This window comes from Xiphophorus maculatus, chromosome 8 (genome assembly GCF_002775205.1).
Source record: "Xiphophorus maculatus strain JP 163 A chromosome 8, X_maculatus-5.0-male, whole genome shotgun sequence".
Classification (NCBI taxonomy): Eukaryota; Metazoa; Chordata; class Actinopteri; order Cyprinodontiformes; family Poeciliidae; genus Xiphophorus; species Xiphophorus maculatus.
The window spans coordinates 26,727,089-26,742,186 of record NC_036450.1 but is presented as its reverse complement, the minus strand read 5'-3'; the positions used below and the strand labels follow the sequence as shown (position 1 = coordinate 26,742,186).

Sequence of the window (15,098 nt, the reverse complement as noted above, 5' to 3'; positions counted from 1 at the left end):
CTCTGACTAGAGGAACTTAGAGTAGCAAAAATACAGCCAGAGAAAAAAATTAACTACAATATAGATTTGATGATAACCAACAAATTAACACACAATTACTGTGGATAAGCTTTTCAGTTCATATTTCACATGCTAAGGTCATTTTAAAGACTGCAATCTGCTACTGGGCCTGTTTTAACACAGATTTTATATCAATAAATATGAAATGCAGACATGACAGCAGTTTTAACTTTACTTTGGGTGTTTTATTGTGAAGTTCTGTGTTATTATTTGCAATAACTCCTTCATCTATCAAAATGTTTTAAATTATGAGCTAGATGAAAAGTAAATAAATTCTTGGAAGCTAACGGTCGCTTTTGATCACTTTAGCAATTCTAAACAACACAAATTAAAAATGTTTGCATCATTGAGATTCTATAATTGTTAATATGTCGGTAGATATTAACAGTCAGGAATGTAACTAAACAATGAGGCGACCTTTGGTCCTGTTTTGTCCACTGGAATAGCAAATGTGTTTCAATGCCATTTTCGATAGTTGAGCCTGTTGGTATCAATTCGGCAAATTAGCAGTAGCTTCTCAGTCCACTCTAGTTCCATTAGAATGAAGTAGACTTTTGGATTTGGCCTCAAACAGTTCTACAGCAGTATTGAAGATGATATGTCCTTTAGTCAAACATACATGGAGGCTATTGGATTTTTCAATTGGGGTTCTGCACAGAGGTTATTTCCAGTCAATAACCTGTCTGTGGTGCATAAGTTAGTATCCTTATGTTGAACTTGTCTTACAAACTCGAGTTAACAGTAAATGTGAGCAGAGTAAAACTAAATTGTTCTTCTGTCATGCAAAAGCAGCATCAATTGTAAAAATACCCCAACATTTTCTAAGAGAACCTAGACTACCACTTGTCTGAGGTGCATATAAATTCTGAGAGACTCTTCAGGTATTTCCACAATCCTCCCCCTCGAAGGGTTTTCCTTTGACAAGATTTATCTTTGCATGGACCTTGCAATCTGAAAAACTCTCATATTTTTTCGCATTCCAGCAACTAGGACAGAAGAGCTAAGGTGCAACTTAGAGATGTTGGAGCTGTACCCAGGTAGGAGTCTGACTTTAAAAGGAAGTCCAGTCCACTCCAAATTCAATGTGAACAGGACCTGAGCAACTACTGGGAGAGATGCTTTAAAGAGCAGGTAATGACAGTGATACCAGGGGGATAACATAAAAATAAACTAATGTCCTCCATTCAGAGTGCCTTTAAAAAGTATTCACTCCATGTGATGTTTTACCTTTTTTTTTCTTTTACAACTCAGTTAAGATCAACTTTGTTTGGCTTTTTTGACAAAAAAAATCACAAGAAAATCCATTTGCATAAGAGAACTGATTTCTACAAAATAACAAGTATTATTTTGTATTTGTTAAAACAGAGCTTATCACCATCAACGTGTGAATGTAGTGTCAGTGGTAAATGGCCAGCACTTGTACAGCATTTTATCAACTCTAGAGGAGCCTATAGGGCAGGGGTCCCCAAAGTCGGTCCTCGAGGGCCGGCATCCTGCATGTTTTAGTTCTCTCCCTGGCGGCACCACCAACCTTTTCACCATGTCAATGTTCTTCTTAGGCCTTCTAACGAGGCATCATTTGATCCAGGTGCGTTAAACCAGGGAGAGAACTAAAACATGCAGGAGGCCGGCCCTCGAAGACCGACTTTGGGGACCCCTGCTGTAGGGTTTCACACTGCAGTCAGTTGTTCACACACTGATGGTGATAAGCTGCTGGATACTAGCCACTGTCAGTCTTACAAAGGCGCCACTGGCAACAGGCTAGATGGTCCGACTTGCCCAACGGCCGAGACAGACGGTGCGGGAATCGAACCAGCAACCCCCCGATTGAAAGTCCAACCACTGTTGTCTCAAGTAGTGCTTAAGACTCCTCTGTACTGGAGAAAGTGCTAAAAACGTAGAGGTCATTTACCACTTACAAATATGTCAGATACAATTAGTGACTGCATGAATATTCACCCCTGAAGGTCAGTATTTAGTATTTGTATTTAGTAGATGCATCTATGACTGAAATCACAGGATGGAGTCAATATAGATAGGATTCAACCATCTGCAGTTTTACTTCATTTTTCCTTGCAAAACTGTTCCAGTTCTGTCGGTTGGTGGCGATTAATTTTCAACAACTCTTTTTAAGTCCAGCCCCAAATTCCCTATCAGAGTGAGGTCTGGGCTTTGACTTGGTGTCGCTTCATCCTTCATCGTTAGGTCTCATCAGACCAAAAAACTTTCTTCCACTTGACCATGGAATTTCCCACGTGCCTTTAAGGAAACTCCTCAGTGTAGTCATGGTGACCTGGTGTCCTCTCTCACCAGTCTCCTACTTGCACTGCCACCCTGGTTGTGAGGATGATCTGATTTACACAAATTTACACATGGACCATAATCCTTTTGTTTCTTGATGATGTTTACAAGTAAACTTCCCTGAAGTATACTTTTCTATTACTCTGATTTCTCTGATTTGCTTGTGATGTTCTTCTGTTTTCATTCTAGCCAGGAAACTGACGGAGCAGAGAAAGGACCTTCCAGAGACAACTGTCTTTATAAAACAATCATTGAGACGCAGTCACTGCACTCAGCTGATCTCCACTGCACTCATTTTGAAAACACTAGCACCAACTGACTGGACCTCTGTTGAATTCAGTCAGTAATTGTAAAAGGCTGAATATTTATGCAATCCCTTATTTTATGTTACCAAGTTTTATTTAATTGTCATTATTTTGTAGAAATACATTTTTACTTTACAATATTTTTTGTCAAATAAGCTAAAATACATTAATCATAAATAAAAAGGGTAAAAAAAAATCCAAGGAGGTGAATATTTGTCACAGCTGCTGTATACTGTATGTTTGATAGCTGCTGTTTGTGCTGCCACAGCTGGAAGGAAAGAAGCAGCATGCAGTGTGTTGCCAAGAGGCTTGTGGAGAGAACAAACTCTTTTCTATACTGTACTTTCTTTTTTCCTTATTTCAACAAGTGGAAAACTTTGAAAATAACATTTCATACATTTCCCTTCTTATGAAAATCACATAAAACTGCTGAGCTTAAAAAATAACCAATCAATGTTAGATAAAAGCAGATAATTTTAGTCTAGACAACTTTCAAATTACCACCAGCGTGAAAGATGAAAGTGAAAGAATCGGCCACTGGTGACACCGTTTTGTCAGTCTTAGGATACTTGTTTGAGAAATGGAGGATCACAATACAACATAGTTCAAAACATAGGAACTGACTTCATCCAGAAGGTAAAGAGCTGAAGCAAAAAGAGATTAAGGTTTTTTTGTTACATTATACTATTTCTAATTAATAACAAAGGTCATCAAAGTTAAGCCAAATTGGCTTGTTTTTGCTTTCATAGTTATTTTAGTCTGCATGTACAAGTGGTGTTTATAGCTGGATAGCAGGTAGATAGTTTTTAGTACCAACTGTTGATTAGATGCCATTAATAAAAACCATGAACACAACATATGATCCTTATCACAAAACATATGGTCAATATGGTTTGTTTTGCCAAGTAAAACATGTAACTGGGAACTAAACAAACAGCAGCTTTTTCCACTGTGGGTCATGAAATCTTACAAATAATAAACAATTAAAAATATTATTATGCACAAACATAAAACCAAGTAGTTTAAGAATAAGTAGTTTTTTTTCTGCTGGGGAATAGTAATGTGGATTGCCCTATCAGTTGCAACTGAAATTTTTAAAAGATATGGCAAGACCAAAAAATTATGTTCTTTAAATATTCAAGGATCACACAAGTTTTGTAGGATTAATCTGTTGGTGAGAAACAAATGGTTTGACTTTGATTCCATTGTAGTGTGAAATATTAGCCCACTGAATGGTTAAAGGTAGAGGTGCACCGACTGCAGTTTTCCAGCTGATCGCCGATAGCCAATCTTTAAAAAGCCTGACTTGACCTGATTTTATTTGTTTGAAATGTTGCTAAATATAGCAAGAAAGTTGCTGAGTTGCCAACATTGGGGTGACTATTGTTAACAGCAGACATGTAGACATGACCTGGTGGGCGGTTTGTCAGTCAAAGCTCTCACTGGAGAGCAGAAGAGGACAGTGGCTGATTTTTAAACCTTTGCTGAGGTAGATAAGATCAGTTGATCTCCCAAAATTAAGGAAATCAGCACCAATAAATGGGCTGGTCGATAGATCGGTGCACCCCTAGATAAAAGCAATATCAAGCTTTGGTCACGATACAAAATGTAGGTTTATTAATTTGTCAAAATTCCCTCTTTGGAGATCATTCAAATGTCTTCCTAATTCAACAGCAGTGTGGCTAGCTAAGACTTCTGCCCTGGAAAAGTGTCACTTCACTCAGAACCATCTTTACTTTTAGGTAATAAAAAACAATAAAGTAAGGCAACACCATAACAACAGAAACTGATCCCTCTCTTAAGGAGGGAACGGCCACCATGACACTGACCTGATGACCAGTCTGTAGCTTCTACAAAACATTAAAAATACTCCATACAGAGGCCAGAGGTAAAGTACACACTCACATACACATTGAACAGTTTTATGGAAGTAAGACAGAGACAAGAAATGTTCAAAATAACCAAACACGTGTTGACTGAACACAGCTGATTACAGAAATCTGAAGCATCTCACCTTGTTGGTTGCTGTGAAGTGTCAACCCATCTGTGTTTATTCACTCAACACTGGGAACAGCGGAGGCAATCTGACAGGAAGCTCTGACACAGTCAGGAAGGTTTTCTTTCATCAGCAGCATGTTATTACTTTGTGTGTCAGCTTCTTAGGACTTAATGGCATATGAAACAAACAAACAGGAACTGGTGTCAGATATTGTTTTTAGTTGTGGAGTTTTTCAAAGGTATGGATGTGTATCAACGCAACTTTTAAACGAACTAAGCAGGGTTTTGAAACAAAAAAAAAATACCATGTACTCCTTTTCAATCTAGTGTTTTGCTCATCATAGGATAAAAAAACTCCACATCATTTATTAAAGGAAATGTAAGTTATTTGCTTTGCATTGCACTTGTCCGCTTTGCATCAGTCCATGTCAGATGAGTTTGGGCCAGAGGAGCCGGCAGCGTTTACTGTGCAAAACCACAATCAAGTTTTTCTGTTTGCACATTAAACATCTTGTCTTTGTAGTGAATTCAACTGAATCTAGGTTGAAATGATTTGAATTGGGTTTGTATAAGTGATGCACTGGGTCCAGTCTTTTAGTGTCTCTCCCAGACTTTGCTGTTGGCTGAGACTTTATGTGGACTAACTCTATGTGCTCTCTCTCATCCTACTGACTCAGAAACAAAACACAGCTAAGAGAAACGCTTAGCTGTGTTTCTCTCCTAGATGATGCCACTCATGGATTCTTTACTGCCATTAACTATTTACTTTCTTTAACATACAAAGTACTCCAGGATCAGTGTGTCTGTGTTCTTTGTGCCCGGTCTTCTCAAACCTCCAGTCGGTTTCATCCTGCTCTCAGTAAAGGTAGACGCTTTTTCTTCTCCTGCTTCCTCCCCAGTCTGTCCTACTTTTTCTCTCTGTCCTGTGTCCTGCAAATCATAGAACTGCTCAGCTGATTTCTCAACACAATTAATCAAATTTTCTTGACAAGACGCCTGGGCAAAAGAGAGCCCTCTTGCCCCCAGTGGGACACTGCAACTGGATACATGATGGAGTCCTGGGAGAAGTGGAAGATCGTGTGTCTGTCCATACTGTTGGTCGAGGATGTTGAAAATGTGAACATTATTGGGTTTTTGATAACAGCAGAGAGGCCTTTCTCTTCACTGCCACTACATACAAGCTCAGTATGAGGGATTGCTGCAAAGTCAACAACACAATGCAAGCTACTGTCTACTGTCGATAAAAGCATACGCAGGAGGAGGGATTTCTGCAAGACTGCTGGGTTTCCTTTGTTATTCAAACTGGTTGAAAGTTTTCTATCAAACTGCATTGTTTGGTAATGAGGATCAATTGGAATTGATGCGCTTGACTTGGAATCTCATTACTTGAATGGTTTGATTAGACTCTTTTTGTTTGCAAAGTGCCTAAAGATGATGTCTGTTTGAGAACTGGTGCAGGTGAAATGACTGCGCCACAGAACCTAGTTTAAAACATACAAACTGTCTGCTTTTAAAAATAAATGTGTGTAACACTATCAACTTAAATCCATCAACTTAAAGTAAACTTTTCAAAAAACATTTGACTTTAGAACACTATGAAACAGAATTATTTCATTGATGTAGTTAAGTATTTCTAGAAAAGAATCAACCAACTGCTCTAAATTAAAGTTGAATTTAGACAGAAGTTTTAAGCTGTGGCTACGCATCATGTTTCAGTTTGTTTGTCATCTGATTAAAGTTCCACCTGTTCCTTCATTTATTTGCTCCATGCACAGATGTGTCAACAATCATCACGGACATTCACAGACGTACAAACATACCCCCCCCCCCAAACACACACACACACGCACACCCCCACAAGGCTGAACACTGAGCTGAAGCATACACTCATTCACTGGACTTTTTACTTTTCATTTTCCACAGTAAATGAAGTTTGTACAGGATGTAGACCACAAAATGAAGATAAAGACCCACAAATAGCACACTGGTGTACAGCATGAGTGTTTGTGTCCATGTGGGGACCCTGTTTACCCGCTAAGTAGGTCTAAGGGGAAAGTGACAGGATGAATGTAGGTGGGATTGTGTGATGTTTGTATGTTGTATAGATTTGTTGCCACTAGGGAGGTCTGAGGGAGGATAAATTGAGTTGACAAACCTCATGGAAGGATCTGTCCCAGCTGTCCTTCCCTGTCGTTTCTTTCTCCTCTCTCTGAAGCTGCCAACTCTAACACTTCTGCTCAAATTGTGTGTGTGTGTGTGCACGCAGTCATATGCTCGCTTCCAGTGTTTGTCGGCCCAGCTGTCTTAGATCCAGACGGGCCTGGGGGAGTGAGTTAGTCGGGTTGCACAGAGAGCACACACACTGTGAAGACTCAGAGCATTGAAATGAAGTCACTGTGAACCAGAGACCCAAGAGTCTCTCATTTGTGTTTCTGATTCCTCTTTTCAATCACATACAAGACACGAAAGTGCAGCTGCTTCCGTTCTCCCTCCCATGGCCAGTGTGTGACTATGTTGTGCAGAAGGACCGCTCATCTGGACCGGCTCCAGACTCTCTTCTAAAAAAAGGCCGTAGTGGATGCTTGGACATCTGTTGCTTGACATTTAGGATTGTGTGTATGTAGTTATGCCTGGAGGTGTGTGAGTTCAAATTTATGACAAGAAGTGTAGAAGTGTTGGCAGAATGGACACACACACAGTCACAGAAATGTGTTGGAGTAGCGGCGCTGATTGCTGGCTGCTGCTTTTAGGTCCCACCGAATCCTGAGAGTCTATTGACCCCTGGGCTAACAAAGTCTGAGCAGAGAGAGAAGAAAAAGAGAAATGTTAGAGGGAAAAATGCATTTTGCAGGTCTGCTCCTTCCAGGTGACCAAACAGAAAATTCCAAACACCAGATGCTATTTTGTTCAAAATTTGTCCTAAAGTTCAGGTTAGCCATTTTTTGTTTTAGCATTCATTATCTTTTAAGTAGAGGAAAATGTTAGAATAATTATGTTTTGTTATCATTCTTACATAAGTAGTTACCAGTTTGTTTTTCATTTAAAGGTTTAGTATTCACACCCCAGAGAGGAGGAATTTGTTAAACCGTGTGAAAGACAAAACTTGCTTTTTCCCTAAACCTTGAAGCTGCAGCTGCTTCTTATCTTAGGATACTCCTTAAACTGCTTGTGTGTAGAATGTAGTTCTTCCTTGTTTCAGAATAGCCATTCTTTGATTTATCACTCTCCCACATTTCACTCTTGACTCCCTTCTTTCTGCTGCGTAATTCCTAAATATTCTAACTGCATTGTCATTTTATTAATTACTAATATTTCAGTTTTATTCATCCATCTATTCATTTGCTTACACCCCTATCCCATTATGGTCTGGAGGGGTGCTGATGCCTCTATCCAGCTGTCAGCGGGCGAGAGGCGGGGTCACCCTGGACAGGTCACCAGTCCATCACAGTTCAGTTTTATTCTTAAAAATCAATTAGATTTAATTTGTTAAATTTAAGGATAGTTTAAAAAATAAATAGAACATATTTGAAAGCAAGCTGTCAAAATGAGCAGAGACAGCTCATAATATATCAATAAAAATTAGAAATCAACGCTCTCTGTGTGTGACCAGAGACTAATAAGGTGTTTTCTTAATTTATGCATTATCATAAAGCATGTTGGAGCCATAATTATGTGTTATCAGATTGAGGGGATGAATCAGCGACTCACCTCCTCACACTCATAGTCTTCAGAGGGTATACACTTCTGACCTCCATCCTGAAAAACATCAGAACACACAGACACACTCACTGTCCATCCAGGTCTATCAGAGACTAGCATGAAGTTCATTTGCATGACTGTCTTGGGTGAGAATGACCAAAGACAGTCATGTTTAAATCATATTTACTTTAAAAGAATAATGTTTTTTTAACAATACAATTGTTAATTCAAGCTTTTTCTTCTTTTACTCTTGGAATACTTAACATTACCTTTTCATGTTGTAAGTCCCAGCTAATGAACTGTACACTTTTAACCTTTTGTCTTGTTACAAACCTCGGTCCACAACACTGCTCTTTCTGAAACTGAGCTTCAACTATCCGACGGTCCCTCTTCTCCAGAACCTCAGACTAGACCTTACCAGGGAGGCTTAAGAGTGTGATCCCCCTGTAGTTGGAACACGTTCGTTTTGATTAGAGGGACCACCACCCCAGTCTGCCAGTCCAGGGGAACCTACGGTCGTGCCTGCATGGGCCATGTGCTTGCTTCCTTTGGCTTGGAACTCTATATTTTATTTTATTAGTCAACAATATAGGAGAACATAGCTTCATTCTAAAGATTAGCAGAAGAAATAGCAGAGTTGTGTGAGTCTCACATTGTGCACAGCAGTGTAAACAACAGCAGCAGGCATGCTGCATCCAACCATGAAACACATATCAGGAACGTTTAAGTCAGAATGAGATGGTGGAGCTATGAGGGTCTGTGGAGCATCAGGCACAGCAGTGGGCACATCCACACACTCCTCATAAAGCCTGTGTATCAGTGGGTCACAACACCGATGTGTTGAATCAGAGACAGATCAGATGCTCTTTATGGTAGCACATACTTGATCCTAGCTCCTAGCAGTTTTTGCATGATGATGACAAATAGTTAAACACACTGCTTTATCAGGCCACCTGAGCTTAACTATGCTGGTGAAATTAGTAACAGTGATTCTTATTGTCGTAAATTTAAACATGCCATATAAATGAATTATTTTATATTTAGGGGATGATGCCCAGAGAAAAGAGGACAGAAGAAAAAATGGCAGAACTTCAGAAAAGATGAGGAATCAGGTGAAAAGAAAAATGGTTGCGATGAAAAATAAACTTTTTCTAAGTAGTTTTTTTCCTCCTGAGTGAGTACCAGTGTTTCTTTCTCAGTCAGGACATTTTCTTGAGGTGAATGTGAGCACCAGGAGAAAAATCCCAGCATTCACCGTGTTTTTATAACAAGGACTTCTAGTTACAGTCACTTCTAAAGCTTCAAGTTGAAAACATAAGAACTTTTCAGAAAAGTGCTGCTGTGATTGCTCGTCCTGCTCATGCCGCGCTGCAGACTAAGACAGGCCAGAAGTGACAACAGGAAAGCCATTAACTGGTTGACATTCTTTGCATTGTTTTTAATTTTTTCATTAGATAAGGTCTTTGAAGGTATTTAGTGTTGGTAAATTACATCATGCCTTAGTTACCATCAAATCATCACATATTATCTATTAGCTTCCCTCCCATAAATCAGTAATGTTCACATACTTTTAAACAGAATTAAATTGTTTAATCTCAAAGTCCAACCATCTTGATGGTTCTCTTAGATACATTTCAGATTTTATTCAAACACAAACAAAATATAAAAAAATGTCTGCACTTTTAATTTTCTAAAGTGATTATACTGAGAATTCGGGGAAGGCAAAAAACATTCTCCTTTTCAGTGTTTCTGCTTTTCTCTGCCACACCTCCAACCAGCTGAGGTCCAGATTGGATTTATGACTGGAGCCTTCCCAAACCAACACTGAGTTCATGCAAACCAGGCATACAGACATAGCCCTCAATTTTCATGGTTAAAGAGACTTTAAGTTAAGGAAAACACAATATATTATTTCCATAATGAGGCCCCAAAGACATGAGAGAAGCTCTCAGCAGTTCACTTCATTGTATTTTATTTCTACGGCACCAATTCACAGCAAATGTCGTCTTTGCACTTTACAAAAAAGTGATTTCAATTCAATCACATATACATTCCAATTGATTCTACATATCAAACAGTGCAGAAACCTGCAGCAGAACCAGAACCGGGTTCAGTATGAGGGTCTATCCTTCATGACTTCATGACTGGGTGTTAAAGAAGTAATATTCATATTTACATTTATCTGTCAACTATTCTTTTCTATTTATAAAATAAACAGAGTTATTTTTCATAAAAACATATTACTGTATTATTATATTCTTTGTAAATGGGACTCAGTGCCATTAGGATGTAGAGCTGCATCTTGGTGATATCAGCTGAAGGCAGGTAAAAATAATAAAAACAAACTTTATGCAGGACCAGCCTCTGGCACCTCTGTGCTCCACAATGTCAACAGGCTGGACAGAAAAGGAAACGCCATCGACCCGGAGGCAGGGCTGAATTTAGACGAGCAAAACAAGAACAGAGTATGAGCTGTGAGCTGTGGGACAGAGACACAGACATCTCAGCTCCTGCCCACCAAAACACAACACAGAGACAAAACACACAGTCAGATGTGCTGTTAGCCTCATTACATCCAAAAACTCTTAACAGATTTTTTTAAAGTTTAACGGTGAATGTAACATGAAGAATATAATTTGGTATTTTATGAATCAATTCTGACAGAATCTCAGATGCACAAAGCTATTAGCTAAATTATGGGAAACCCAATTCTATAACCAGATCTGCTCCAAAAAAAGCTCTCCCAAGCAAACAGCCTCTCTCCATTCTGATGCAGTTTGCTCCTGTTTAAATGAGGCATCATCCACGCATTTAGGAGAAACCCCAGCCATATCTATATTTATGTAAATCACAGCCAAAGCAAATAATTTCTCATTTTCCAGAACCAGGATTTTTCTACATTACAGGGAAAAAAAACATGAGAAAAAGGCTTGCAGTAGTTTGGATGCAACAGTCCAAAAATATAAAAGTAACATTTTGTAACATGGGTCAGGAAATCAATCCCATCATATAGTGAGTCTGTCTGACATCTTTACAATATTTTTCATTTTTCATTCCCGATATTTATTTATTTAAATATTTAAACATTAAAAAATGTTTTCAGTGTCTTTGTAAAATTCAGGGTACAAAGTCTGTGACTGTTGAATGTTCTATGAGGCGCCTTGCATGCAGAACACAGTTCTAGTGTTGTTGAATGTTTAGTGGGTCTCTCTATATGTAAAGTCTATAGTGGCCGCAAATGACTGTATCAACAAATTTGGTGTGGTTATACGTTGAATTACAGAAAATCAGAAATGCCTTTAAGTGCCTGTGAGCCGAGAAAACCAGCATTTATCAAACCATTTCGATGGGCTCCTACTCGATTAAGCTATCTAGGAATATGCATTACGCCTAAAATTAGTCAACTGAATGCTGAAAAGTGTTATTTACTTGAAAAAACTATTGTTGATTGTCATAAACATGGAAGATTTGTGTCAAGATTCTACACTCAACTACAAGCCCTAAAGAAAGAGAATGGAGAATTTCAGATTAACCTGGAGCACAACGCTTGAAACCACAACTGCTTCTGAAGCATGGGATCACATTTTGATGCTGCTTTCTAGTATCTCAGTACGTAACCAATATGAGGAAAAGCAATACAATATTTTACATAATATATACTGTATCTTTCTACATATTTGCCAACACACCAGGAAGCTGTCCCAAATGGAAACCAGCTACAGGGACAACATTTCATTGCTTATGGTAGTGCAAAATCCTAGAAGTTAGCTCAGCCACACTTCAGACAGCTGCAGCTGATCCAAAATGCTGTTGCTGGAGATCTGACTAAAACCAGGAGGATAGAGAACATCACCCAGTTCTAAGTCCTTCCACTGAGAGAATAGACTTTAGAATACTGTTTATAAATCACTGAACAGTTTATAATAATAATAATTTATAATAAGAAAACAAATCAAAATAATTGAGCATGAAAAAAATCTTACATTTGAGTTTGAACAAACTTAAGCATGCTAAAGACACTTTTCCTAATTATATTTTTAGCCAGATGGTGAAAACATTCATGCTTTGATATTTGGAAAATAATGCTGCTGCAGAACAGAACCTTCTTTCCAAGCACAGGGAGCTGTCTGGGTTTAGCTACGTATCCAAGTTGATTCTGATGAGTCAGCTGATTAGTTAGCTCCATCTTCATGGGTTTCTCATACAGCCACTGGTGTATCCAGGCAACAGTAGGAATAGTTGCTTTCATTACTGACAGACATTAATGGCAGACAGCCAGTAAGCTGCAACATGCATGGCAGTCTTCCTTCAACTACACTGCCCTCTTTTGGTGACCTTGGGCAAGAGACCAGCTACTTTTGATTCCCTGCCATTCCCTGCGCTCTATTTATTGACTTTCTTAGAAACCCACACACTAACTGTATATCTAAAGTCAAAATCTTATTTTTTGTCACAAAATCACAGAACATAGGAAGAAGTGCACAGCAGTGAGGTAAGGCCTTTAAGCCTTTGAAATGACCTTCACTTTTAAAAAGATGATGGATTCCTGCTTTAAAACCCATTTCAGAAAGCCAACAGCCACTGCATTGACACTCTGCCTGGAACTGTACTTACACTGACTGCAAACCCAGTAAATGATTACTGTAGGCTTTAAACACTTTTAAAGTAATGAGGACAATTTAGTCTACATAAGCTTTATAAGTTAATGTTTGTGAATTAATTGTTGGTAGTTGAGCCTCAAACTCACTATGGATCTTTTCCTGAGAAAACAAATATCAGACAAGAAACATCAGACAACCATAAGACTCTTGTTTTAAGAAACGAGAATGAAAATGATTATCTTAATAGTGTGTGGTGAAGAATCCTCAGCTCTGAATTACTGAGGACAATGACATCATGAGCTGAGGAGTCTGTGTTCTTTTCATATTCTATTTCAGGTTCACCCAATTCAACTTCATGATCAGATCTTTGTGAAATATTAATGACGAGCCCACAGGGGGGAGCCCCTTCCAAATCAATCTGCTGTGGACAAAAGGATATTTGAGAGCCGGAGGTAAAAAAAAAAATAAAAAAAGAATTTGATTTGCAAGCATCAAGAGGACTTTTACAAGACCATCAGAGGAGCCTGTTCAACTAATACACAGGCACGCTTCTTCTTTTTCTAATCTCTTGAGCAAATAGAACAGCTTTAGCGCAGTGGAATAGTGTAAACCTGATTTACACCAGCAAACGAACCCGCTTTGTGAGCCTGCCTCTTGGACACCGAGGTTGTTATCTGAACTTATTGTAAAGAATAAAAATAAGCCGTTTCATTTATTTGGTTCCAAGGTTTTGAGAATCAGAAAACAATGGCTGCTCCTATATTAATGTCAATATGTGATCTCAGACCAGCAACACAGGATTTATTATGGGTGTCATATTTCACTGAATAGGCAACTTATAGTGCTGCAGTAACAGTATTTTTTAATGAAAAAAAACACCCTCTTACAATATTATAGAAAAATTTGGAACCACAAAATGTCTTTATTATTTATTGTTTAGTTGATGTTTACAAGAGTGGACGGACACTCCTTATCCGTTAAATCAGCCTAAAGGACAATACTTTGACTAGGCCACTTTAACCCTTTGACTCTTTTTTTTCAGCCATTTTGTTCATAATTTGATGTACGCCAGCCTTCCACTGTCAGAGCGATAGCCTCACATTTGAGTCATCCTAAAGGTGCGTTTGCACCAAACATGTTTTGAGCATCAGGCATCTGGTTTACATTCAAAGTCTATGTGAAGCGTCGGACACATTGGAAACGTGCCTCCACATAAACTTTGAATGTATAAATCAGACGCGTCAGACACTCAAAACTTGTTGGGTGTGAACACACCACAACTCCATACATAGAGTCTAAGATTCACAGGAACCTTCAACTCTTATTTCATATGGAGCTGCTGTACATTTTTCTCGTGCCTCTTCATTTGGGGATTACTGTAGTCAAATAAATGGTACATCCTGCGAAGTTAAAGTGTTCTTTGTCTGATGATAGAACACTAACAAGCTGTGGTGACTCCTTATGAGAGCAGTCCAGAGAGGAAGAAGATCCTCCTGATTTCACCACTGATTGGTCTCCAAGCTTTGGATGCATCAGACGAGCTTCTTTACTCACCTGCAGGTTGGCACATGTGGAGAATATGCAGGCAGTGTCTACGGGCTTGATGGCCTTGCCGTGCAGAGAGGGAGCCGGTTTGGAGATGATGGGCTGATCAGGTGGCAGGAAAGTGGATGGTTGCTCGGTTACAGGAGGAGTGGCTCCTTCAGATCCATAACCAAATGACAGGATGGCATTTTCTGAGAGGCCAAACAGAGAGAGGTGCTCAGAAAGCTTTGGCTGTATTAGACACTCAGATTTGCACCACAAATATTCTTTCATCACTTCTTGTTCATGCTAAAAGCCACATCACTGTGACAATAAAATGACTGTTTGCTCTCCGTGACACATTGAACGCGTCACTTCCAGCCTCTATTTCACACACAAACAGCCATCAGAAAGCTTTCATTAGTAATGCTTTCCAAGAATTGTATCTATTTAGACAGAAAACCCAAAAAAGTCAAAAAAGTTTAAACTGATTTAAACTTTTTACCCAATCAGTCATTGGAAATAAACAACATGTTAACTCAGACTAATGATGTGGAGATTAATGCAAATCAAAATCGAAAAGGCCACATTCAGACACAAGAATCTGTTG

At 38.9% G+C, this 15,098-nt stretch overlaps 1 protein-coding gene across 1 annotated transcript in view; it reads right to left on the bottom strand.

Annotated features, from left to right (window-relative positions):
• Positions 1-4,029: 4,029 nt before the first annotated feature.
• LOC102217204 (GDNF family receptor alpha-2-like) overlaps positions 4,030-15,098 on the bottom strand; it is a 119,687-nt gene continuing 108,618 nt past the window's right edge. The window contains exons 8-10 of the mRNA XM_023338157.1: positions 14,519-14,700; positions 8,373-8,420; positions 4,030-7,460 (exon numbers count right to left, since the gene is read on the bottom strand). Coding sequence (XP_023193925.1) covers positions 7,317-7,460; positions 8,373-8,420; positions 14,519-14,700 — 374 coding nt within the window. The 3' untranslated portion in view covers positions 4,030-7,316. The remainder of the gene's footprint in view (positions 7,461-8,372; positions 8,421-14,518; positions 14,701-15,098) is intronic.